Source organism: Bos javanicus, chromosome 1, assembly GCF_032452875.1.
Source record: "Bos javanicus breed banteng chromosome 1, ARS-OSU_banteng_1.0, whole genome shotgun sequence".
NCBI lineage: Eukaryota > Metazoa > Chordata > Mammalia > Artiodactyla > Bovidae > Bos > Bos javanicus.
Window position 1 is genome coordinate 80,849,660 of NC_083868.1, and position 27,117 is coordinate 80,876,776.

General features: G+C 45.9%; 1 protein-coding gene and 1 long non-coding RNA gene across 2 annotated transcripts; one reads left to right on the forward strand and one right to left on the reverse strand.

The window, feature by feature from the left end:
• Positions 1–703: 703 nt before the first annotated feature.
• On the reverse strand, positions 704–7,675 carry AHSG (alpha 2-HS glycoprotein). Its single transcript, XM_061413295.1, has 7 exons — positions 7,377–7,675; positions 5,161–5,271; positions 4,759–4,843; positions 4,229–4,392; positions 2,944–3,045; positions 2,027–2,113; positions 704–1,397 (listed from the first exon to the last, which is right to left on the reverse strand). The coding sequence occupies exons 1-7, from the start codon at positions 7,587–7,589 to the stop codon at positions 1,080–1,082; spliced, it is 1,080 nt and encodes a 359-aa protein (XP_061269279.1). The 5' UTR covers positions 7,590–7,675; the 3' UTR covers positions 704–1,079.
• LOC133245740 (uncharacterized) lies at positions 5,206–11,586 on the forward strand. The gene is made up of 3 exons (XR_009735762.1): positions 5,206–5,294; positions 5,683–5,909; positions 11,244–11,586. It is a non-coding gene; the product is annotated as an uncharacterized LOC133245740 (long non-coding RNA).
• The last annotated feature ends 15,531 nt before the right edge of the window (positions 11,587–27,117 follow it).

Sequence of the window (27,117 nt, forward strand, 5' to 3'; positions counted from 1 at the left end):
AGTGGTCATGTATGGATGTGAGAATTGGACTGTGAAGAAGGCTGAGCGCCGAAGAATTGATGCTTTTGAACTGCGGTGTTGGAGAAGACTCTTGAGAGTCCCTTGGACTACAAGGAGATCCAACCAGTCCATTCTGAAGGAGATCAGCCCTGGGATTTCTTTGGAAGGAATGATGCTAAAGCTGAAACTCCAGTACTTTGGCCACCTCATGCGAAGAGTTGACTCATTGGAAAAGACTCTGATGCTGGGAGGGATTGGGGGCTGGAGGAGAAGGGGACGACAGAGGATGAGATGGCTGGATGGTATCACTGACTCGATGGACGTGAGTCTCAGTGAACTCTGGGAGTTGGTGATGGACAGAGACCTGGCATGCTGCGATTCATGCGGTCGCAAACAGTCGAACACGACTGAGCAACTGAACTGAACTGAACTGAATGGTTGGTTTGTCTGTAGAAAGTTTAAGCACTTGGTCCTAATTTATTAATATTTTCTGACCATTATGAAATGAAAGAGTTATTTTCTTATAAGGAAATTATCAGATCATATAGGTAGTGAGCAGATCCTGGTCTCACTTTTTCCTATGTATATAGGAGGTTTTGTTCTATTTTATTCCTATTTTCAATTTGATTTTGATTAGGGACACTTATACGGTTGCTGGAAAGACCACACACGTGAGATTGGACAAAGTAGGCAACAATCATGATGACATTTCAGCTTAGAACCTTCTTTATTAGAGCATTTTTAATGACAAGTAGATATAAACTTGGCAAGAGCACCTTTCAAAGTCACAGTTCCAATTACTTTTGTGAGGTCAAGAGAAGGTAGAGAACACAGTGGTGGTGGCTTACATCAAAGCCATGACAATCAAGCTGCTGACTTTATGTTCCATCAAACATCACTAGCACCTCCTCTGCTCCTGTCCTTGGAAGGATGAGAAGCTGGGACTCAAGACCTGATATTAATCTAGACCATAGGCAGCACTTGCTTCCAGAGCAGACAAAGCCCCTACCCATACCCATGACTTGGACAAAATGATAGCTGTATTCTCTGTGCCAAACCATCTCATCTCCGACCATCTTCTAGATCTTGAAGTATCTGATTCTCCCTGGGCAAAGGCGGACTGGACCTCCAGGAACGCTAGGCTGCCCCACTATGGGTGTTTTGCCCACGTGGAACGCTTCTCCCGAGGATGACTCCACTGAGGCCACCCCGGAGAAAGTGTGGCGCAAGTCGTAGTGTGCTCGGTGCAGCGGCAGGGGAACTGCTACCACGCTCGGCCCCACCACCACGGAGGCCACGGGCGGGCCAGCTGCAGAAGGCGCAGGCCCAGCTGCGTCCGGCACAGCGCTTGGGGCCTCAGCTTCGGCGCCGTCGGGCTGGGGCTGCGGAATCACAGGCTGGAGGAAAGAGGACCGTTTCTTTGGGTTAGCTGCCTTTCTCCTCCTTCCAGGGGAAATCCCCACCCAATTCTCTCACAGTAATAATTTTTATTTGTAAGGAATCTGGAAAAGAAGAACTACCTAGGTACAAAGGATAGTCATCAGGGTTCCAGGGGAGGGGTAACTGGCTTGTGCCATTCCCTTTCTCACAAGCTGTTTTGGGGTTGGTAGACTTATTCTCACGTTTCACGAGCAAAAGAACCCCACCTGATGGCTAACTTTCACCAGCAGCGTCACCCTCTTTTTCATCTACACCTGCAGTTACAGGGGTCTAGCAGGCACATCTACCCACCTAGTCTCTGCAACTCAGAAACCACTCCCACACACCCCCTCACTCCCTGGGTCGGCAACTAGAAACATGACCTTGCCAACTGCACCTGGGGGTGGTTCTGCCCTATACGTACCAGTTCCTGGAAGGGGAGGGAGTAAACCTTTCATTTGCTGATGGTTTCACATTCCTGGCACTATCTATGTTGTGGGGCTCAGAAGAACAGGCAGCTAATGCCCTAATTACTACTGCATGGCAGAAATCCAAAGGGGTCACTGGATTCTGAGAAGCAGGGCGAGTACATCTGTGGGGCTCTTACCTGCGGTTGGAACAACGTGCAAGTCACTCTGACGTCCTCCCCACCAAGAGCTTTCTGAATGACTGACCCCTTACAGAAGCCATATTGCTGCACAGAAAGACAGGAGGTATTTGAACAGGTTCAAAAAGTGGACTTCTCACCCAGTTTCACTTACACTCAATACATCCAGGGTAAAACGCTTTAATTCTTAATTCCTGTCTTTTTTTTTTTTTTTAACTTTTTTCCTAAAGTTTATGCTTTCTGCTTATATTTTATATAGAATGTAGAAAATACAGAAATGTTTTGGGAGTGAGAGAACTCACCCATAATCTCAGAAATTGTGGTGACTCAGAAGAACTTCTGTTAACATCTATGTATTTCTTTATTTTTAAATACTATTAGATATCATTTGAAAGTTGACATCATTGTGACTATACCATTTTGGAGACTGTGTTTTTCACATTCTAGAATGATAGCATTCTCTTATATCATTCATTATTCTTTGAAAACATAGTTTATCTGTCTATAATTTTCTATTTACTAACATGTCATATTTTATTCAACGATTCCCTCCTGTTGGACATTCAGGTGTTTGGGGTCATTTTGAATCTGTAGAAGTAGATTCCTAGAAGTAATTCCTAGAAGTAGACATTACTGGCTTAAGGACTTAGGTTGCATACCTGAGGTATATCTAGAAAATCTACACTTTATACTGCCAGCAGCCTGACATGACTCATATTAGTTAGGAAATAGCCTCTCTAACTCCAGGGGCCTCCAGCAAATGAGAAGATCTGGTGATAGCTCTTAAGCAGGGGAGATGACACCCCAAGGGATGACCTGGCATGACCCAGCACAGGGCATGGGTATTTTGCATTATCTCTTTCCACAGCCCCAAGATATAAACTTGTTCCATGACCAGCTTTGCCTGGCCTGCTCACCTTTTCTGCCAGTAGGTTGCACTTGGTTGGATCTACGACTTCTTTAGCAATACAATCAGTAGCAGCCACTGCAAACTCCACAGAGACAGAAACTGGAAGAGGCTGACGAAGATACATGAAAATCTTCATGAAGCAACATGACAGTATGAGAAAGGCAGGGAAGGGGAGCCCAGAGGTAAGTAGTGAGGACCATGGTACTACATAGTCCAGGGAGCACCATTCACGTAGACCGCACCGTGTGGCCAGGAAACGTGCCCCTGGTGTCTTACACAAGGCTCACATGAGGGCATTGGGTTTTAAGGGCTTGCACACAGAAGCTGGGGTTTGGGTGTTCCCTGAAGTAGGTGCAGGTATCCACTGCCCATCCTTCCAGAGCAGAGGCGAGTTTTCAGGTAGAAAGCAGGAACCCAGGGGGCTGACCTGACACTGATCTGGGTAGGAACCCTGCCTCCTGCCAGTTTCCGTATTGGGGTTGCACTTTCAGACCCAAGGTTCAGGTTATTCCAAGATGGGATGGGAAAGTAATTAATTTCTCTCCCACATATTTTAGATAGCAGGAGCAAATTAAAAAGATAACTGGACGTGCAGAAGATATTTATGCTTTTCTATCTCATTGTTCTTGGAGCATAAGGACACTTAAAATAATAAAATATTTCTCATTTGTTATAGTCTGGGGTGGCGGTTCTAGAATCACATATTCTGGTTAACAGAATTACTACCTACAGTGTATTTCCAAGTATGCCATGGCTGGCACCCAGAATACCAGTTTGTTTTTTTTTTTTACATTAGAATTATATTGTGTTCAAATGTGCTAACCTAACCACAGGACAATTAGTTGTTGTTTTTCAGTGGTTCCATGACATTTTAAGATTCTGCCATTATATACAAGTATGCCCATGTCTTTGTAAGTATCAATTACAAGAGCTGATACTTACAAGAGCTGATGTTCAGCGGTGATAGGTGATGGTGGTGTGGAGACCCATGAATTTACGGTGTGTGCTTCTGGATAAAACGGGAACTCCCACCCTCGTGTTAACTAACCGAGGAACACAGCCTGAACACACACGCAGACTCTGACTATTTTATGTTGAAGTGGCTTAGGTGGGGGGTGCGGTGAGGGTTCTCTGGGTCCAGGACACTCAGGACCCTTTCTTTCCCTTTTCTCCCACCACCCTCCTTGACTTCCTGTGGCTGCCCCTGCTCCCTCCCTCACACTTGCTTCACCACGTTCACACCCCAAAGTGCCACCAACCTGCCCAACCTGTCAGCAGGGTCTCAGTCTTACCACAAATTGAGCCCGAGAAATTTCCACCAGCTGTAAGTAGGAGCCGTTGCTCTCGGCATTGAAGGTAGCCAGCGCGACCTCCACTGCGTGCACCACCCGGCTGTCGTTGAGTGGCGCCAGCAGGGGGCAGTCTGGGCACAACTTGCGCACGTCCTCGGCGGAATCTGCGCACAGAAGTAACCTGGTTCGGGCCTGGAATTCTCAGCGGCATTTGTCGCCGCTCTGCTTATTTGAGAGGGCTAAGACTGGCTCCAAACAGTTACAGGCTGATTCTCTGCATCTTACTTAAACCCTCGAGTGGCCCCTGGCGTGCTGGCATTTTTGCAGGAGCTCCTCTCACCAAGGGGCGATTTTCAACCTCGGAGCTGAACAATTCCTTAAAAAACAGTTTTAAAATCCCCAAACTCAGGAAATTTGGCTTCCCTTTTTCATCACCAATAAAGTGGCTAGATCTGCTTCTGTTGAAACCAATTCAGGTCCCTTCCTCACTCTCTCTACCGGGTAACCGTAATGAGAATAGTCAACTCTACCTGGACTGGAATCACATTTTGTAAACAGCACGGAAAACTGGCCATCTTGTTTCAGCACGTGGATATCGCAGTCTCCTTCCACCGCCTGGAGAAATAAACCCACAGTGAGGGCCCCAGAGGGCTGACCTTCACGTCTCAAGGTGGAAGATGGGAGGAGGGGGGAAGAGGGCGTGGTCTCTCAGGCGTGGATGTCAAAGGTGAGCCTCACAAAATCTCCTTCTCTTGGTGATATTGAAACAGGACACTGCTTTTACAGAGGTTGCGGGGGAGGCGTGGGGGGCGGGGTACAACAAAAAGGGGAATTGTAAAAATTCGGCGCTAGGGAGGGCGCCATTGACTGGCAGTTTTAGTTGGGGCACCACCCCACCCCACCCCCGCAGTTGCCCTGAGAGGGCCACTCACGTGCTGCGTCTGCTGCCTCACGCTGCAGTTCGCCAGGGGCGTGGGGTCCAGTACGTGGCAGGTGGTTTCCAGGGTATCTATTTCAATGTCATACACCTCTCCCGTGGGCCGCTGTGGAGACAGAGGATGAAGAGGTGAGCCTAAGCCTGCTAAGCAGGTCCACGGGTGAGCCCCCACTGGGTGCCAACACACCCATTGTTGGAAGGGTAAGAAAGAAGTGGGCATGGGCTTGGACAGGTTGATGGAACCACAGTCATCACTCTCAAAGGTATTTGGAAGGCAAAAATGAGTGTGGGTACTTAACCCTTCAAACGGTATTTTGAAAAAGTCAGTTTGGGATTTTTCTCAGTCAAGCAGCAAAGTAAGGTGGTGTAGGATAATAATTTACTGTCTCTCCTTTATCTTCTCCATCCCTCCCTCTACTTCGTCCTTCCTTCCTTCTCAATATCTACTTTCCTTCCTTCCCCATTTTCTTTTCCTTCCTAAAGGAAAAGTTGTCATCTGTGGCTTTTTGTCTTGTAGATGCCTGGATGCAAAGTTGCTGTTCCCTACTGTCCCCTGCTGGTAGTAAGGAGGAAGCGTGATCCTTCCTCTGCTGGAGGACGCAGTGTGTCTGTCCTTCACTTGCACAGAGGAAAGGAGTAGTGGGTAAGGCAGTGACAGGGAAGCTTGGATGATTCCTCGGAGTTTTCCCTGCCAGTTCACCTGTTTCTGCATCCTTCCTTCAAAGACCGAAAAAAATCCAGAAGGTACGCATATGCCTATTTTTTCCTTTCAGCCCAACTCTGCTTGCCTCTCATTTCTGTTATGCCTGTTTCACTAGTACCTGAAACCTCAGAATCTCCTTTCCTGTTTTATATTGTGCAGATGTGCCCAAATTAACTCCCTGAAAACACTCAGAGCTAGTGAACAGGAGCCGGGCACTGGGTTCTCAAACCCTGCTGTAAGTGAAAATTGCAACATTGTTCTTTCTTTCCTTCAGATATGCAGGTTGTGTGTTATTTCCCCTGAACTGATCATTGCTTCCTCTGAACCACCACTGTACTTCACTATTGCAGAACTCCTAAACTCCATCCAGGACAATCCTGATTTCAATTATTTTGTCCCATTGTAAGATCAGAGGTCTTTGAGTCAGTCCAGATGTCCTGAGGTTTGCCTTATTTTCCTTCCTAGATTGTGAATCTTCTGTGGCACTAATTATGTCTTTCTCATCTTTGTGTTAGGTTGAATCATTAAAATGCCAATATCTGACTGCTTTTAATATACAAAGCTGGCTATTTCATATGATTCAACTTAGCATGTCCCATAGCACCTAACACTGGTTCTTGTCCTGGAAGACTTGTAATTAGCATTGGCTGAAAATATTATCCTTCATCAGCTATAAAATCTAATTTCAAAATAGGCAATAGATGGGTCTTTTCCCCACCTCTCCAAATCACTCAGCTGACCTCTGAGGCACATTTCCCAGTTTGATCATTGTCACCAGCTTCAGACTGCATTGCTTTCTCCTCCAGCATATGAGGAGGTGAATCCTTTCATGCCAAGATTTCTCACTGGGATGTGGGTACCTTTCTTGGGAAAGCAACTTGTGTAGAGGAAGGAATACAGTACTGAAATAGAATCCTTGCCTGATGCTTACTATTTTATGACCTTGGGTAAAAAAAAAAAATGCCCTAAATATGTCAGAGCCTTGGTTATCTCTTATGTAAGACAAGGACAGTACCCCCCTCCCCTCCCCACAGAACTGGGGACACAGCGGGGAAGGGATTACAGAGATGAACTGTATGAAAGGGCCTGGCACATAGTAGACACTTAAAAAATGTGCACTTCATTCACACTCAGTCTTTATGCAGAGAAACAGAAACAAAAAAAAAAAAGAAATGTTTTCCGGCTAGTGGTAGTTTGGCAGCCAGAATCCTTTCTCTGGTGCTAGTTTTTCTAGAAGGTCACACTTTCTACTTGTTACCTTCAAAATACCACTTGAAGCCTTATCCTCTCCTCACACTTCCTGCTCCCATCCAGCACCCTCCTGGAGACCCTGACCACAGTACAGAATGTCTCCTCTCTTCCTTCAGCCTGCCCTCTCCCTCCCTCCTTGGAGGAATCGGGGCATTTTCGCTATGCAATTTCTTTTGTTCTGGGAGGCAGGCTCTCAGAGACACCCAGCTAAGCCTCCCACGCCAGCCTGTCCCACCTGGCAGGGCAGGTTCACTTACCCTCGGCCACACCTTCACACTGTCAATCTGGTTCAAGGTGTGCTTGTAGCCCCGAGGAAGGTGCTTGTTGATGTAGTCCACGGCAGCCAAGGCTGCTTGCTCTGTGTCTGGGTCATCACAGGCCGGTTCCTTATAACCTGCAACCGGGTCAAGCGGGATCGAGTGGCAGCCCCAGAGCTGAGCCAGGCAAAAGAGCAGAACGAAGGATTTCATGGTGGCTTCAGAGAGGCCCCGGTGTGTCAGCAGGCAGGCAGCTGGAGGCGTCTGGACCAACCCAGGTGCTCTGCCTGGTGGAGTGTCGAAAGGCTTTATTTATATGTTGGAGCCTGCGGAAGGATTGCGTAAGGATATGGGATGATTTCTGTTCTGGTTCCAAAAAAAAGCCCCCTGCAAACATCAGTCCTGGAAAAGCAAACAGGTTATGACATCGCTGGCCCCCAAGAAATCTGCCAAAGTCAATGCTGCTTGGGGGCCGGTGTGGGCAGGTTGCGGGGTGGGCTGGGGAGATGCTCCAGAGTTGGCCTGGAACATGGTAACAGCAGCAAAGGGGGGAGGCAGCTGAGAGGACGAGGTGAGCACCAAGGTGAGGAGGGGCTGGCATAGTCGGCCCTGGAGCGCTGATTCTGGCAGCAGAGAGAGTGCCCTCCATTGGGGTCTGAGGGCAACATGGGGTCCATGTTGGGGAAAGTAGGGATGCTCAGCAATTTACTAAAATCTTCACATGTCAGGGACAATTGCCTTCTTCTAGAGGGAGAACAAGGCCCACAGATGTAGCAAAGGTACCAATGATTTGGAGTGAAGAGGGAGAGTTACGGGATCTTGGATAAGAGCTTGGATAAGATCCTTAGAGAAAAGAAGAAAGGAAGGGAGAGATTTCTGCCTGGAGTGCGGAATGGGGAGAGAGCCCTTCCTCCCTTTCTGTAGCAGGGCCTGGAGGGCTATGGCCCACAGGGCTTCCCCACTGCCACTTCCCCTTCTCTCCAGACTGGACTGCCAACACACTGCAAAGATGCACCCTGACCTGGGTTCCCTGGGTGGCTGAGTGTGATTGGCACCAGTGACCAAGTGTCCCCAGTGACCCCGTGCTCCCGTGGCCTGTGCCCTCAGCCAGTAGACGAGTGCAGCAGAGAGGAGCCCTGGTCCAACAGCCACACTTGGCAGAGCTCTGGCTTTGAATCCTGCACTGCAGGCTGAGACTCTGTGAGGACATTAAGAACACAGATGCCTCCTTAGGGCCCTTTGGAGCATCAGCAGAACTAGAGTGAGTCTTGGTGGCCAGAGCACACGGTCACAATATTGGCTCAGACACTGCCTCTCAGTTGTGGCCCATGATGATCTCATGTGTGACCTCCAAGGAGAGGTGGCCAGGATAGCGAGAGCCTTGGAAAATATCATCCGAGGTTTAGTTTGGTTTAGCCTGGAGCAAAGAAGCCCAAAACGTGGAAACCAACACGTTTTCCAAATATTTAGACGTTGTCATTGCGTGGGGGTGGACTTGCTCTGTTGTTTGCTATTGCTTCAGAGAACAAAACTTGGTTTAAAAGTGGGGGTGTGTGTTCTATAGAGAAGCTTAATAATATTGACTTCCTGTAAGGAGGGAGATAAGCAGGGGGGGGAGCCTGTGATGGGTAGAGAAGGTAGTAGGCAGTGTAAGCTTGGTTTTCACATTTGCTCCTAGCTGTTCACAAACAGACCCTTAATTCCAGAGGCTTAGAAGGTGTTATCAGGACCCCATCTTCTGGTCATCCATCAGGATAAGCCTCGGAACTGGGGGGACTTTCCATCAGCCTTGTGCCCCATTGCCTCCAGGGCCTTGACTCATGAGAAACTTTTTGCAGATGCTCTGCTTTTCTTTTAAAATACAAAATATGGTCATTACTAAAAATTTGAAAATCACAAAAAATATATGCAGTGAGTACATGTTTCATATGTTATAAGCTCAAGTGTCTACAATGTAATTTTATTTTCCATTACACAATTGGATTTCTGACTCTGAGCTTTCTTTCATGAAAATGGAATCTACTCACTTCCAGGCAACCCAGCTTTCCAGGTACTTGGATTGAAACCCGGTCCAATTTAGGTTTGACATTATACTTCTACTCCTAATGAGGTTAGAAGAAAGCCTGAAGTGCAGAGGGGGAGATTTATGCAAATACTGATTTTGTCAAGGTCAAGAGATATCTACTTTTGCCTTGGCATCTTCTGCCAGGTAGCCTGTCTCATGTGGTCCTCAGACAAATGCACTCTTGAGCTAATGGCCTGCTTTCCTCCATCTAATCCATAGAAAGACAGTCCTCCCACATCCTATGATCAGGGGTCATATTATCAAAGCTGTGGCACCCTTTCTAGCCCACAGGCCTTTTCTTAGCTGGGAGCTACCCCCCTCTTTTATTTTTTTGGCCACACCTCACAACATGCGGAACTTCACAGATCAGGGATAGAATCCACGCCCCATGCAATGGAACCACAGACGTCCCAGAGCTACCCGCCTCTTTAAGCTTGGGAGAATTTGTCTGCTTGCCCTCCCAGGCTGTGAGGGCTTCCTGAGGCTGTTTTGATAAGTTTAGTCTAAACTTGTCTGTTTAGACTTTGCTGTCATGGCCCACCGGCCCCCACCCCCAACTGCTCTAGGGCAGCCCTGCTACTCAGGGGGCTTCTCCTTACCATGTTATATCTCACTGTGCTACCTGTGTGTCCCCTCTCCTCCCTATCCCTGCAGTGAGCTTCCAGGCTCTTCTGGAGGCTCTTCTCCAGGACTCCCACACTGTTCTGGGGGTGGTTCTATTGCCATCCCAACCTGAGGGTCAGTTCAGTTGAGTTCAGTTCAGTCGCTCAGTTGTGTCCGACTCTTTGCGACCCCATGAATCGCAGCACGCCAGGCCTCCCTGTCCATCACCAACTCCCGGAGTTCACTCAAACTCATGTCCATCGAGTCGGTGATGCCATCCAGCCATCTCATCCTCTGTTGTCCCCTTCTCCTCCTGCCCCCAGAGGGAGAAAAAAAAAGTTCTCTCTGATCATCCTGTCTGACCATTTCTGTCTTATACTTGGCATATTTCTTTTGATATCTTTGTTCTTGGATCTTTCATGGGTGACAATTTCTAAAGCCCCAGGTATTGTCCTGTTTTGCTGATGCTAGAAAAACAAAGCATGTAGTAAAGAGCGATTAATATCTCAGCTGTCATCCTAACACAGATAAACACCGAAACAAAACTCACCCACAGTCTCATCACCCAGAGATCAACAGTGTTAATGTTTTGGTGCATTTCATCTTATTTTAATATAATTCACTGTAATATAATCATACTTATGTACAGCTTAGTATTCTTTTTTTATTTAACATTATAACTTGAATATTTCTTCATGTTATTAAATACTTTAAATCTGCTTATAATGACTGCCTATGATTCTGTTGTATCATAAGCTATTTTACCTTTCTCTTATTGTTGTGTATTTAGTTTGTTTTCCATCGAGCACTCTCATATACAAAGTCGTAATGAACTTTTAATTCAGGAATCTTTGACTTTCTAGTTATTTTTATTCAGGATAGAGATTTATTAGTGAATCATTGATTTTAAAACATCTTAATTTCCATGGCCAAATTGCCTGTCAGAAATTTCTACATTAATTTCTACCCTTACCATTTAACTGGTATATTATGGCAGGTCAACTGTTGTCTCTTTTCCTCTGCCACTGCTTCCGTGCTGACTTTTGGGGGAACTTAGATATGGGAAAATCATCAGAACTCTTTTTTAATGTATTTTATGAATATCTTTGGGTTTAGCTCAACTATTCCATATGTCTAATGCTTATAAACTAAAATAGCTTTGAGGTCAAGCTGAATAAAATGGTCTCAATTTTTTTCAGTTGGAAAACGGAAGATTACCATTTACTTACTGAAAATGAAGGAGACACTAGAGGATCTTTTGATATGTTTTCCAAGAAAACTGTGACAAAGGATGCCCAAGGAAGGCTCTAAGTATTTCACCATGCCTGATGACATCACTTTCAAACTTTGAAAGATTTTCACACACCAAATGCATATATCCTTGAGTGATCTTGGGTAAGTTTCATCCACCTGGCTCTAGCATATCAAGAGGAGATAAGCATTTACTCCATTTTCTGGTCATTCGTCTCATTACTTTAATGACTTCTCTTTGCATATTTCTTTGAGGCCCAGGTCTGCAATAAAACAGTGTCTAGTAGCGCATTGAGGCTATCAGGAACTTGTTAGAGCTGGTTGGGAAGAGCAGTCCCAAAGATCCAAGGAGCAGAAGAGGACCAACAACCACCAGGAGATGGCAGCAGGGTGCTAAGCCGTGCTTGGTGTGTGGAGCTCAAGCGGCTGATGGCGGAATTCCAAGATGGCAGCTAGGATTGGCACCAGCTGCTCTGCGTTTGTGAGTAGGGCTGTCCACTAGGGCGGCGATGCATTCAAATTTCTCCAAAGCAGAATTCAGCCTTGAGAGTTGTTAGCTGGGAGTCAGATAAGGATGGTGGCAAGTGCAGAATCAGAGTTGCTGGGCGTTGGTTCTGTTTGGGCCCTGCCAGCAGACAGGAACTCAGAGGGTAAAGACAGAGCTAGAAGGGGGTGAAGTATCAAGTCAGGCAGTGAAGGCTCAGGTGAAAGCTAGAAACCCAGCCTCTCGCGAAATAGGACATGAACAAGTGCACGTCAGCAAAAGCTAGAGGAACCATTGGTTTTCACAGGGAGGAAGTGGCGGTGGTTGGTGTTTAAAGTGTTGGACCAGATTCTTGGCTCTGCTCTTTCTGGTACTTAAAGGGCCTAGGCCCTAAGAAGCCCAGTAGTGATTTCTGATAAGCCGGGTGTTTCTTCATCCTTACGGGTATTTATTGAACACCTATCTGTGATGTCAGGTGCCTATATGCAGAGTGATGAGAAAAACAGTCTGCACTAAAGGAGCTTACCTTGACTCCCTTGGTCCAGCAACATCTGATCAGCCAAGAGCTGTAAGTTATATGAGATGATTGTGTTGTATGTTCTAGGGAGACAGGTTGGGATTTATATCTCCAGTGTAAAACCCTTGATCAATGGAATGCAAATTGCCCTTCTCCAAGGACCCACCAGGCTTCTTTTCTTTTTTTTAAATTTTTATGTATTTGTTTTTTTGCCACACTGCATGGCACGTGGGATCTTAATCCCCCAACCAAGGATCTAACCTGTACCCCTTGGCACTGGAAGTATGGAGCCTCAACCTCAGGACCACCAGGGAAGTCCCCCAAGAGGTTTCTCGTGAAGGTAACGGAACCCTAGTTGCCCTGAAAGTTATTTAGAAGAGCCTTTTGCTTTCAGGGCCGATGCACCAAAGTTGGGAGACACTGGCTTGAGCACAATGTGGCAAAATAGATTAAACCCCAATGACCACAAGTGATTACTTCCTTCTTTAGGTGGAGAAAGGGCTCAGCAAGTCCCCCCCACCACACACACACACACACACACCAATCCTGCTCATAACCGTGATCTGGCTCAAAAATCTAATCCATGGAAAGAAATGCTTGCTTTGAGGGTCACACCTCCTTAAATTATGTGCCTTCGTCCTGTACTTTGCTGGATCCTAGTCCTGGCCCTGGGGAAGAGGCAGAATCTAAACCCAGGATAGAAAAAATGTTTGGCCGCCGCGCCGCGCTGGGCGCTCGGTCTGTCTCAGCGGTGGGGAACGAGCCAGGCCTCCGGCCGCCACCACTGTATAGGGGTGTGCAGCCCCTGGCCAGGCCCCGGCCGTAAAAAAAAAGAAAAAATGTTTGTATTTCATCAAGTCTTTCTATTCTTTCAAGTATAGTGTTTTCCTTTCTATTTAGCTATTGATATTCTGTGTGAAATCAGCCTCAAGAATTCAATGACACTTGTCCTCGGCTTTCATTATCATATAGGAAGCTATGGGGAGCCTTCTATTCTCTTCTGTTTGGAAGAAGACTTAATATCATACACTGCTTAGTGTGGCCTTGATACCTGCTCCAACGTTCTGTCTCACGGAAGAGAATCATTCAGGGTTAAAGAAAGGATGGGGAGATTTGGACTTTCTGAAGCTGTAACAGCTTCTCCTCAGAAAAACAACATCATCATCAGAGCAAATGATATTGATTCCTTATTCTGTAAAAGGCTTTGTGCTTTTTTTTTTCATAACTGCCTGAGAGTTGTACTGTTCTCATCTTCCTTCCTTTATAGAGTAACAGAGGTTCGGAGATGTTCTGGAACCTGCCCATATCACACAGTAGTGGACCCTGGCTTTACTCCAATTGCTTTGTCTCTATTAACCTCAAACCAAAAGAATATAGGGCCCCCCAAAAACTGAGGAGGTTGGCCCCTAAACATTGCCTAAAAGTGAATAAATCATTATTCTTAGCAATAGGAAACATGGCTGTATGCCATATTTGAAGAAATGCAAAAGATATAGAAAAATGTATTGTGTGGTTAACAATTAAAAGAAGGGAAAAAAATTAGTTTATCCACCTCATTTCAGTCAGTGGAAAATAGCTAAAAATCGATTTTGCAGAAGAGACTTTCACCTCTTGACTTCAGTTGTTTTTGAAACTATCTCTAACTCTAGTTTAGGAGGTAAATAAAAGGTAAATGATTACGTTATTTCTGGTTAAACGTTTTCCAGAAGAAGGCTAGTCAAGGCAGAGAATTACATCCATCCTTCCTGCTGGGTTTGTCATCAACATTTGATATCCTCCAAATAAGTGAGTGAGTGGCTCTCTTCAGACCAGAAGGAAGATGAGAGTTGAAACCATTGTCTTCTAATGAGCACCTTGGGGAGCCATCTGCGGCCATTGGACATGGAGGTGTTCAGAGGAGCTGTGGCCTTGGGTCGTATGGTTATACTGAGGCCACTGAAATCAGCCAACTCATTGCTCCTTAGTAAATCTGGGCCCTTCTTTATCCAGCATGTAGATGACTAGGGTTGGAATGCGTCCTTTTGGACAGTGAATCAGTATTGGAAGTTTGATGGGATCCATTTATTGACTTGTATTGAGTTATTCTCTGGACACACATTAACTCCAAACTGTTTCCTGGACACTTACACTGTGCCCAGTGCTAAGGATGCACAGATGGAAGGTGACATTCCTGTCCTCGATGCTCACTGTTGAGTCTAGCTCCACAGCACTCTGCTAGTTCTTGTGCACAAGCTGGAGGAGTACAGGCCGTGGGTCCTGCCCTCAGCCTGCATTAAATCCACAGGAACACAAGCCTGAGTTGGAAGGTTCTCGGAGCACAGCAGGGTCTATGTCATTTTCAATTTTATGTGCTCAGCACCTGCCTCCTGCCCAACCCTGTAAGACTAAGCCCCATACATGACCACTGAGGGGCTCTTGGCCAGTCTCCTACTCAACTCAGAGCCTCCTTCCAATGTCTGGAGTCTTCCTGAGGACATCCAGATACAGACTTCTCTCCACCACTGTGGCAGCCCATCTGTTATTGAATCCCTCTAGTAACCAGGAAGTTACTCGTTTCCTTCACGCTGAGTCAACACCAGCCTAACTTGCAGTCTCACCAATGGATACAGATTCTCCCTTCAGGAACTACATAAACTAAGTCGATTTCTTGATGCAGTGTTGGGCTTCAGGCATTTACAGACATCCTAAGGCAGTGGGAGGATGAATGCTAGCAGGAAGGCAGGGCGAGTAAGATGGAGAGGGACAGGTGGGTCGGGGGGAAGGGCTTGGGAGCAGCTTAGCTTGATCAGGAGCCCTGCATTTAGAGTTAGGTGCCACCCTTTACTAGCTGTTTGATCTAACTAGAGATTTAATCATGGTAAGCCATAGTTTCTTCATCTATTAGGTAGTGGTAGTGGTTTAATCGCTGTGTCTGATTCTTGCAATCCCATGGACTATAGCCCACCAAGCTTCTCTGTCCATGGAATTTTCCAGGCAAGAACACTGAAGTGGGTAGCCATTCCCTTCTCCAGGGGATCTTCCTGACCCAAGGATTGAACTCACGTTCCCTACATTGCAGGCGGTCTCCTGTATTTCAGGCAGATTCTTTACTACTGAGCCAGCTGGGAAGCCCTCTTCATCCATTCACTAGGGCAGTAAAACCTGGCTAATAAAAATGTTCTGAGAATTTAATGAGATAACATTTGCAAATACTCAGCCTAGGGCAGGGCACACTTTGAGCTATCAATAAATGGGAGCTCTGAATAACCCCAACAGCACTCTAGTATAGAAAGCAAAGAAAGGTATCACAGGGCAAGGGGAATACAATGTGACTAAGATATGGTCTTTGCCTTCAGTTAACAGTGACTAACAATGACAACATCCTATTCAGATGCAATGTAGGCCAATGACTAAGAATGAGGGATCCTCAACTTTATCACTTTTGACAAGTTCCTTAACCCATCTGAGTTGGTTTACTCATCTGTGAAAAGGCATACCGATAGCAGTGCATACGTCAGAGGATTGCAGAGAACATTACGTGAGATAGTACACTTAATATTCCTAGCATCGAGTAAGTATCTACACTGCCACATAGAGAGAAGAACTTGAACATGTGTAAGAATGTGACTGCATTTTTTGCACCAACAAGCTGGCAAAGAGAGAGTCATGTGTGTGTAACTTTTAGCAACAGGAAGGAGCAGAAGCAGAAAGGGGGATAGTGGGATTGTGGAAAGCTGTGTATAGGTTCTTCCCTGTTCCTTGTGCTAGTGGCATCAATAAGGCAGGACTCAGGGATAAGGGATGGTAGGCATAGATCAGTGGCTGGCAGGGCTGGGGAAGGCGAGCCCTCAGCTAAGTGCCTGTGAGGTGGGGAGCCAGGCAGGCAGGTGCTGGAGTGCTCAGGTAGGTGGGCAACTCAGGAGATTCCCTGGGAGGGGATTCAAAGGAGCATTTAAACAACTGTGTCTGCCCAGTGGGCCTCTCAGTTTCCCCCGGAGGGTTCCAGTGTAGTCTCCTGGCTTCTGACTGTGTTCCAGACAGTGATCCAGGTACTTCCAGACAGTGCAAGCATTTAGCAGTGCTCTGCACTTGGTGTTACACTCTGCTGTCACCAAACTGAAATTCCTAATAACTTTTGAACAAGGAGCCCTGTGTTTTCATTTTGCATTGAGCCATGAAATCATATAGCCAGCTCTGTTAATTATAAAAGGAACCAAGCCTACAGGCATTCATGGGAGGAGGGGAGAATCATTTCCCACTGAGGGTGGGCAACAGAAAGGAAAGAAGACATCACAGATGGGGGTGCATTTTGAATGTGACCCTGAAAATGGGCAGGGTTTGGATAGGTAGAAATCAGAGTATGGCTGTCTGGTTGCAAGAAATACACTGACAAAGTCAAGAGGTGGAGAAGGAAGGGCTGTGTTTAGGCAACGGTAAGAAACCCTGTGAATTCAGAGTCCCCACTCCTGAGCTGCTCACACTCGCTCTCCCGGGGCAGCACTGTGCTCAGCTGGACTTTCTCAGGGCAGCCTTTTCCCCAAGACTTCTCTTAGACCTTTCCTCCAGATCCATTCTGCTAGATGCCTGTAAGCCATGTTATTCATAGAAACCGCAAAGCAAGGCAGCAGGCAGGAGAGATAGATATAACAAAGAATCAAGTAGAAAATTTTCATTGAAAAGTGTGGTTATTGAAATAAAAATGAAAAATACTTCAATAGGTCAAGTAATAGATCAAATGCAGACCAAGAAAAAATTCAGTCAGGAATCCCCATCATCTAACTTGCTCTCTCTTGGTTTTTGGAACTCAAGTTCTGTGTGGGGGTTTGCACAGCAGGCACGTGGTGTAAAGGTGGAATTCTGACAAGAGTCCACATCCTGTCCTCTGTCCACTACCCCACACTGCCATGGCCCTCATTTCACTCCATAGTGGTGGGTTTCCCCAAACGGACTCCTGGAGCGATCTAGAAAGCATTGCCAGCATTGGTACTTATAAATTTAGCTATAGTCATACCCTGGCCATTCAGAGGAGAGACAACATGAAAGATATTTTCCTCTAAAACATCTCACAATCTCTATCCCCAACCTTACTACCTTAAAATTTATCTTTAGAGTTTTATTTCAAACTTCCCTAGCGGTCCAGTGATTAAGGCTCTGCACTTCCAATGCACAGGTATGGGTTCAATCCCTGGTCTGGGAACTAAGATCCCACATGACCTAAGATCTCACATGCCCCACGGCATGGCCAAGAAATTAAAATAAACAAATTATTTGAAAGAAATAAAGTTTAGTTCAGTGAACAAAGTGGATCATGAATGGCACTCCAACATACATTTGATGATATTTCCATTTGATTTGCATAAACATTGAACTTTGTCATTCGATCAACATGCCTTGATTTTCCCTTTCCAGTATAAGCATGCCACGGCTTCTGAAAGTTGGAGCTCCCATTTCTAAATTAAGTGAGACAGAGTTATAGAGATAGCTAGTTGGTTTTCTGTGGTCCCAGAGCCTCAGCCCCCTTCTAGGCCATGTTGCTGTGTGTCTGGGGATTGGTGAAACAGACCACCAAGACACCATCTGCTGGAGGGGTGGGGTGCCTTCTGGGGCAGCACCCACCTCCTTGGATAGAGTCAGGGCCGACAGGCCTGCCTGGTACGGAGGCCTCCTCCACGGTCAAAGCGAACAACACAGCAGTGTCTGTCACTCAGATTTGTCTCCTGGCCTGGCACTGCTTTGAACTCATTATCTGAATTGTATTATGAGAAAGAACTGAAGAGGGCTGTCCCCAGAGGACCTCAGGAAAATTCCAGCGTTTATGTTTTGTTGCCTGTTGACAGCCTATAACGCAGAACAGCGAAGAGACCTTCTCCCACAGACTGTACAGAACTCAGTATGGCCCTGGGTGCTCCAGGGCCTCTGCTGGGGCAGGAGAAGCCAGGGTTCAGCAGCAGGAGTGGTGCCCAGGACAAGGGCCAGTGGAGCCTGGAGGCAGGCAGCAGTGTCCAGGGGCAGGCAGTGTGCCCTGCAGAAGACAGTGGTGCTCTCAAAGTCCCCGTGGCATTTGATTGCTGTTAGAAAACAATGTCCACTCATTGTAAATAGCTATTATACAATGTATCTCTAGCGATAAGCATTTAACCTAAAGAAATTTGGAAGCCTTGTGTTTAAGAAGGAATAGTAAATGGTTACCCAGGGAAGTTTAAACCAAGGGAGACCAGATTATGGAGGGAGAGAGGATGGCAGCATTATCTCTTTGTGAAAATTCCAAAACTAACAGTTCAAGGTTGATTTACTTTCTGATGTAATAGAAGTCAAATTCCATTTGTTATTCCTGTGTCCTTTGTCCAGGAGCTTAAAGATAAGTCCATGGAAAAGTATTGACCAGAGAGCCTGAGGCAGGGGGCGGGAGGGCCTTTAGTGGAGTGGATGGGGGTGAGGTTTGTGCCCTAGTTTCCATCAGCACTGCCTTGCCTTAGATGTGAATGATTGATGTTTCATCCAGTCTAACATGAAATGTTATAGGAGCGCCACTTGATGGTATGTCAGCTGCTCTCCCTCCAACCCCAGCTAGGTTACCCTGAGCCCCACTGCTGAATAGGAATCTAACCCCCAGTGCCTACAGGCTTCAGTTCCACCTCTGCTCTGCCACTCTGATGATGTTACAAACACGCTGAGGCCAATTTTCCTACCAAGGTCAGGAGAACAGCCATGACCCTCAGGGAGGAGATCACTGAACAAGCCTGCCTCCCCACTCACACTGGCTGGCTCCCCATGCATAAGCTGGCCTTTGGGCATTGTTTGTTCCCCAGGGTCTCCAAAGTTCTTGTCACTGAGGCTGCTTGATAAATGTGTAATGAATCAACAGAGTATATTGTTTTCTTCTTGTTTCCCTTTGAAAAAGTCTGCAATTGTTTCTAATTGTTTTTTATACCAAATTAAGCCTGCAGGGAGCTTCCCAGGTGGCACCAGTGATAAAGAACTCACCTGTCAGTGCAGGAGACATAAGAAATGTGGGTTCCATCCCTGGGTTGGGAAGATCCCCTGAAGGAGGGCATGGCAACCCACTCCAGTATTCTTGCCGGGATAATCCCATGGACAGAGGAGCCTGGCAGGCTATGGTCCACAGGGTCGCTAAGAGTCAGACACAACTGAAGCAACTTAGCACACACACTGGCAAGCCCGAAAAGTCTTCCACAGTCAAGTTCTCTCTTCTTCCTTGGTATAACTCTGCCCACTCCCTCTCTGCCCCACAGACACTGAACTTTTCCCTGGCTGCAGGGAGGACATGGAGCCCCTGCCTGAGTCATAGTGAGAGGGGCTGGCATTCATGGCCAATCTGTAGGAGGAGCTAAAATGACTCTAGAACAAACTGGAAACCTGGCAACTGTCAGTCAAAGTCTCCATGTGAGTGTATGTGCTCAGTTGCTCAGTCGGGTCTGACTCTTTGCGACACCATAGACTGTAGCCTGCCAGGCTCCTCTGTTCATGGGATTCTCTAGGCAAGAATACTGGAGTGGTTGCCATTTACTTCACAAAGTTTCCATACCTGACTCCTTAGTCAATAGGATGTATATTATATCAGCCTATCCCCTCCATAGTCAAAGCTATGGTTTTACCAGTAGTCATGTATGGAAGTGAGAGTTGGACCATAAAGAAGGCTGAGCATCGAAAAATTGATGCTTTCGAACTGTGGTGCAGAAGAAGACTCTTGAGTCCCGTGGACAGTATGGAGATCAAACCCGTCAATTCTAAAGGAAATCAACCCTGAATATTCATTGGAAGGACTGATGCTGAAACTGAAGCTCCAGTACTTGGGCCACCTGATGCAAAGAGCCGATTCATTGGAAAAGACCCTGATTCTGGGAAAAATAGAAGGCAGGAGGAGAAGGGGCAATGGAGGATGAGATGGTTGGATGGCATCACCAACTCAATGGATATGAGTTTGAAAAGACTCCAGGAGATAGTGAAAGATAGGGAAGCCTGGCATGCTGTAGTCCATGGGGTCACAAAGAGCTGGACTGGACTGAGGGACTAAACAACAACCCCCTCCATGGTGGACAGCAACCGCTCGTGGAAATAAAGACACCGTCTCAAAAATGTTTCCTGTGAGCCTCGGCTTTCCCTCTGGAGGGTTTTTGCAATCTGTGCCTGCAGGCTCAGGCTGTGACAGGGACTCTGAGATCAGCCAGCTGGCCATTGCCTACTGTCTGTAGTCAGGGAAGGCTGGAATTCTGAAATGGAATAATACCATTGTTCACAGAAACTAATATGTTTTATTAATATTATATAAAATGAAAACCCTTAATATGGGTTTTAAGAGAATGCTTGGCACAAAACAAATAATCACACGACAAAAAAATAAAGAGACAACAAAACATTAAAAAGTGAGTGAATTTTGCCAACATATAGTCAGAAAAATAATTTTAAAGATATTTTTTAGGGAATTTAAGCCCAGAACCACATAAGTAGCTTGTACTCTTAGGAAGTATGAGTGAATAAAGTTATTCATTAAAATAAATGGAAATGTGTGAAAGACAATCAAGTTTACATTTTAACCATATTGTCAGTACATGTAATAGTTTCTACAGCTGTAATATAAAGGATGAGGTGCATGTATAAAGAAAATCCTTGCCTCTCTGTTCCCCCGCATAAATGTCCAAAGTGGCGTGCTGTTTTCGATGCATGCCAATCCATGAACCAGTCCAGGAAGGCCTCACCAGGGTCTGGCCTGTCACTGCACACACTCACCCATCAACAGTCATGTCTTGGCCCTGCTCTTCTAGGTTTCCATGCACATTTCTCACAGATTCCTCCTTCATGGAGCATTCTCAGGACTCGGCCTGGCTCTGCCCATCCAGTCCCTTCAGCCATGCTCTTGCCCATGGCAATTATGAACAACACGCATCTTCCATGAAAGCTGCCCCTTCAAGGCTGGACCTTAGAGTGACCAGTCATCCTGGCTTGACTGAGGGGTCCATGGGGTCGCAAAGAGTGGGACATGACCGAGGGACTGAACAACAAACCCTTCCAGAGTGGACAGCACCTTCTCGTGGAAATAAAGAAACCGTCTCAAGAATGTTTCTTATGGGCCTGGGCTTTCCCTCTGGAGGCTTTTTGCCATCTGTGCCTGCAGGCTCAGGCACACAACCCATGGACCCCAAGTTTCATTCTGGAATTTGAAACTTCTAATGCTAAAACCGGAAACTAACAAGGACCAGTTGGTCACCCTAGCGCTGGTACAGGTCACACCAAGTACCGTGAGTCTTGACTTCCAGAATTCCAGCAGCACAGGCCCAGGAAATTTAAGGCTTCCTGCTATATTAACACCCTGACAGATGGTACACCACAGGTCAATTCTGGAGACACCTGTGTTTATTTCTTCTAAGACTCTGTGGTTGGTTTGCTTTCCCCCCTTTTAACTGTTAGTACTGTTGACCTGAAACAAATGAACTACCAGATATTTCTCCAGCAAAGATGGATTGCTGGATCAGCAAAGAATTGGAGTTTGGCGCCTGAAACCAAGGTGAGGTACATACAAGGCCCGGCATGGCAAGGGAAGGAGAACACTTTTATAGAGAGGAAAAGGAATTTGGGAGGGCTGTGGTAAACAAATAGTCCATGACTTTTCATCAGCTGAGTCCTTGCTAGGAAAGAAGAGGAGTCTTTCTTCTTCCAGTTGGTCTGTGCTGTCATCTCAGGGCATGAGAACTTCAAACAGTCTGATTTTAAGATCACACCAAAGTTCCAAACAGTAACTCACAGGGAGAATAAAGCTTTAACCAGCAGGATGAAACCTTTAAATAGATCCTAAATAAAGGAGAGCTTTAAGCACAAGAGAGTGTGAGGTTAGATCCAGGAGAAAGATGTACCTTCCGATTCCAGGTTCATGAGAAAAGCAGTAATCCACTCTGGGCTCAATTGTGGATACCATACCTATTTGTTTAGCAGTCCTGGAACCACTGAAAGTCTTTTCTGGTCCCTGTTTAGGCCACCAAAATATTGACCTGAAACAAATAGACTGCTAGATATTTCTCCAGCAAAGATGGGTTTATTCTGACCAACAGAGAATTACATTTCAGTGTCTGCAACCATGGTGAGCTATAGGCTAGTCCCAAATAGCAAGGGAAGGAGAACGCTTTCATAAAGAGTGAAAGGAAGTTGGAAGGGCCATAGTAGACAAGAAGTCCATGGTTTCCCACTGACTGAGTCCTTGCTAGGGAAGAGAAGTCTTGCTTACTCGGGGGTTCTGCTGTCCTCCCAGAGCATGAGAGTGCCCCCTTCTGGTCTCCTAACTCTCTTTGCAGTTTCTCTATTAATGTTTTATAGTACACCCCCTGGGAGAAGGCAGTGGCACCCCACTGCAGTACTCTTGCCTGGAAAATCCCATGGATGGAGGAGCCTGGTAGGCTGCAGTCCGTGGGGTCGCTAAGAGTCAGACACGACTGAGCGACTTCACTTTCACTTTTCACTTTCATGCATTGGAGGAGGAAATGGCAACCTGCTCCAGTGTTCTTGCCTGGAGAATCCTAGGGACGGGGGAGCCTGGTGGGCTGCTGTCTATGGGGTCGCACAGAGTTGGACACGACTGCAGTGACTTAGCAGCAGCAGTACACCCCCTCCTAGCAGTTCCTGTCTTTCTGGGCCTGGAGCCTACTGAGAGCGTAGGGTCAGTTTCCATCCACTCTTTGCAGAAACCCTTCAGCAGAGACATTTCTGTTTTTTTCAGAGTGGGGAGTACTACAGGGTCAGAAATCCACACGTGAGCAGGTCAATGAATGTTTTACACTAGTTGACACTGGGGGAAGATAACCTGTTAAGGTTTCAAAAATGTAATGCTTTACCAGAAGTGCAAATTTCTTCAAAAACAGTTTAATTGCATTTATTTCATAATAGTAAATAATAACTGTCTTCACTCAGGCTGCTATAACAAATTACCATAAATTGGGTGGCTTAAACAGCAGACGTTTATTTCTCACAGTTCCAGAGGTTGAGAAGTCCAAGACCAAGATGTTGGCAGATCCAGTGTCCGGTGAGGGCATGCTTCCTGGTTTGCAGATGGCTGTCTTCTTCTTGCGTCCTCACATGGTGGAAAGAGAGATCTTCTTTCACATCTCTATAAGGCACTAATCCCATTTATAAGGGTTCCATCCTCATGACCTTGTTACCTTCTGAAAACTCTACTTCGGAATACCATCACTAGGCATTGGGGCTGAAATCTGTGAATTCGGTGATTGGAGGAGAATTAAGGGCCACAAACATCCAGTCTACACTGATAACTAATATTTAAAGAGTATTTGCTGCACACCAGGTACTTTACTAAGTACTTTTAAGTACATCATGTTGTGTATCTTCAGAATATGATGTAGGTGAGGAGACTGAGGCTCAGAGAGGTTCAGATACTTCTCTGAGGTCACATTGCTGATAATGGGAAGATCTGGGCTTTGAATTCAGACAGTCTTGCTGCAGAGTCAGCACTTGGATTCAGAACCACAGACCTGGAGCTAAGCATGATCACACTCAAGCAAATTGAGAACATTGCAATTTCATAGACAGTGTTCTGGGCAATTGTGGAGCGAGCATATCAGTCAGGGTGCATCTCCTTCCTGAACCTACATCTGTATCACTGATGGGGCTTTCAGTTTCTACAGCAAGAGTTAAGTAAAAAACAAACATATCTGTACATTGAATGAATCCAAGAATTGCCCAGAGTTTAGCCAGTCCGAGATTTTATGGTCATTCTGGATTTATATGCTGTCACCAAAATTCCAGGGACCACACACCCATGGCTTACATGTAGCCAAGAATTCGTCTCACTTCAGCCAGTTTCTCTAGAAAGTGAGCCACGCTGACTACATCTAGGCTTGAAACTTCAAAGAAAAGTAAAACAAAGACCATCAGAGAAATGTAAAGACAACTCATAGTGTGGTACTTCATAACAGTTTGAGTTTGCATCTCCTTTTTGATAAAATTCTCGGCATGCACACACATCTTGGAGTAACTGTGTTTTGAGTTCTTCCCTAGAGTTTTAGGTTCAAATGTGACATTTTGCATGTGTTTTCCAAGTTTTCTGCATTGAACATGAATTATATGGGGCCAGGGGTCAGTGTGGGAACCCCCTGCACTAGATTGTGAGGCCCCCAGTGCTGAGAAGCATATTTGAGCACCTTACACACACCTATCCTCAGCACCTTGCACAGCACCTGGCAGCTGGTGGGGATGAATTCAGTGATCACACTATGGCAAGTCCTGAGGGCTACCAGAAGATGCAATTGACTTAAGGACTTTCCTTGTGCTATTTGGTTTAAAACACAACTGTGCTATGCTTAGTCGCTCAGTTGTGTCCAACTCTCTGTGACCCCATGGACTGTAGCCAGCCAGGCTCCTCCCTGTTCATGGGGATTCTCCAGGCAAGAACGCTGGAGTGGGTTGCCAGGCCCTCCTCCAGGGAAACACAACTAGGAGTCCTCTTTTCTCAGAACCAGGTTCTGAGAGGTTTCAGCTATGGTAATGAAAGGAACCAGACCTGTCCTCTTGACAATGGTCTCAGGTTTGAGTGTCCATGGCTCTAATCAGCATCCTTCATGTTCTTGTGGAAGGTCACTGATGTGTAACCCACGTTTTTCAGGCTCCCCCAGCAGAGAAGGGGATAACCCCATGGACTAGAATGCTGCTACCTTTGGCTCAGGTCCCATTTCCAAGACTCCTGCTCCCAGAATCCTTCCCTTCCTGCGTGGCAGGGACAGGGAGGTGCTCATGGATGTGCAGATAGTCCCTTCATTCTTCTGGAGTTTTGCTGCCCTCTTTCATGCTGCAAGAGCACCATGAGGCTTCTCCATTGCTGCTCTAACATCCCTGGATCATGGTTACCGCTCTTATGTTTACCTCATGTGATCTCCTGGGGCAAATTGTATTTTCCTAAACAAAAAAAAAAAAAAAAAAAAAGGGAGGAGGCACAGCAATATATGCAGGTCTATGTACTCTTTCAGAACCTGAAGAGTCTTTCATCAAAAGGTTGAGTCTAATTTCTCTCCCCTGGAATACGGGTGAGCCTTTGCGGATGCCATGAATAGAAAGAATATGGAGAAAAGATGCTGCGTGACTTAGGAGGCTAGGTCATACAAAGAAATAAAGCTTTTCCTTTCTTCTGTCTTTTGAAACGTGTTTTGGAAGCCCTGAACTAACATAGAGGAAGGTCAGCTATGCTAAAGCTGCCATGCAGTGGAGGTTACATGGGGATAAAAATTCTCAAGAAGCCTCACTGTTCCAGCCACTAGCTGCTTGAATCCTCCCAGGGTCAACTGTTAGAAATGTGAATAGAGCTTTCAGAGAACTCCAGTCCCTAGGTTTTGAGCTGTTCCTGTAGACACCACATGCACAAAGGAGCTGTCTTCATCAAGTCCATCCCATACTTCAGGCTTGCAATAGAAATAAATGTTGCTGTTTTAAGCTGCTCAGTTTGGGGTAATTTGATACCCGGCAATAGTAAATGGGGTATCACCATTAACAGCATCATCAGGCTGCTCACCTGGCTTCCTTCTTGTTGCAGTTGGTGAACTGAATTAGGGGAAGTTTCTTGCTCCCACCAGTGTCAAAATTCCTTTATCAAACCTCAAAATATGGAGACATTGAACTCATACCATTTGGAGACTTACAGCTTCACATAGTGGTCCTGATGGTGTAAAACTTCGAATCAACTGATTCTTTAGTTGGTTACAGTTTTGTGTGCTCAGTATACTGTTTCAGTTGTGTTCGACACTTTGCAACCCCACGGACTGTAGCCCACCAGGATTCTCTGTCCATGGGTATTCTCCAGGCAAGAATACTGGAGTGTGTTGCCATGCCCTCCTCTAGGGGATCTTCCCGACAGGGATCAAACCCACATCTCCTGCATTTTGCACATGGGTTCTTTGTCACTGAGCCACCAGGGAAGCCATTGTTACAGTTAGTTGCCCTCAAAATTTAGTGCAAGTCCCCTTGTAATTGTGTTGTGCTGTGCTTCCCCCATCCAGAGCATTGTGCAGGAGTCAAAGCTTGTCTGGTCAGCTTTAATGTGTCCTGCTTCTCTCCTAGGACTTTTGGACCTACAAGCACAAAAGGGCTATGAAACTGTCACACACATACTAGGCACTTGGCATTTTAAACTCTTCCTGAACACTCACCACTAATAAAAGTACTGAATAGATCAAGACTGAGAGGACATAGCTCTGTTTTGTGCCAGCAGAGACCAGCTCCCTTCCAGGTTGACACTGATTCATTAATCAACAGCACGTTCAGCCACAGTTAGTGAGTTATGAATCCAATTATATGTCTTTAATTCTGCCCCCCAAAGATATAAAGATATGGATCATAAAATGCCTTGCTGAAAACCTTGTCTATCAGTTTTCTGTTGTCCTAGGTTAGTGACCTGTTATAAGAGGCTGTGATGGACAGGGAGGCCTGGCGTGCTGCAATTCATGGGGTTGCAAAGAGTCGGACACAAATGAGCAACTGAACTGAACTGAACTGATAAGAGACAGAGGCTTTAATTACCTGACTTGTTTTTAATCATCTAGTCTGGCTCCTCACTATGTTTTCATTAGTTTTCAACTAATATCACAACTGATATTAGTTCTCAGGAGCCATCTTTTATTTATTTTTGTTTTTTGGCAGAATTGATCTCTAAATCAAAATCCAGCCCCTGTGGAATCTACATTAGGATTAAGTGAGGCTAAGAGAGGAGGGCAGAGACAGTCAAGGTGCATTATTTATTTGAATTTGCATTGAAAGTTATCATTCTTGTCATTTTAACGAATAACTCTTTTTTTTTTTTTTTTAAGTGATAATAGCCAGAAAATGGCTTTTT

Excerpts from the sequence above, each read along its gene's own strand:
- AHSG (XM_061413295.1), bottom strand. The coding sequence starts at position 7,589 with ATGAAATCCTTCGTTCTGCTCTTTTGCCTGGCTCAGCTCTGGGGCTGC. Across the intron at positions 5,272-7,376 it reads GTGTGAAGGTGTGGCCGAGG|CGGCCCACGGGAGAGGTGTA; the intron begins GTAAGTGAACCT and ends CTGTCTCCACAG. Across the intron at positions 4,393-4,758 it reads AAAATGTGATTCCAGTCCAG|ATTCCGCCGAGGACGTGCGC; the intron begins GTAGAGTTGACT and ends TTCTGTGCGCAG.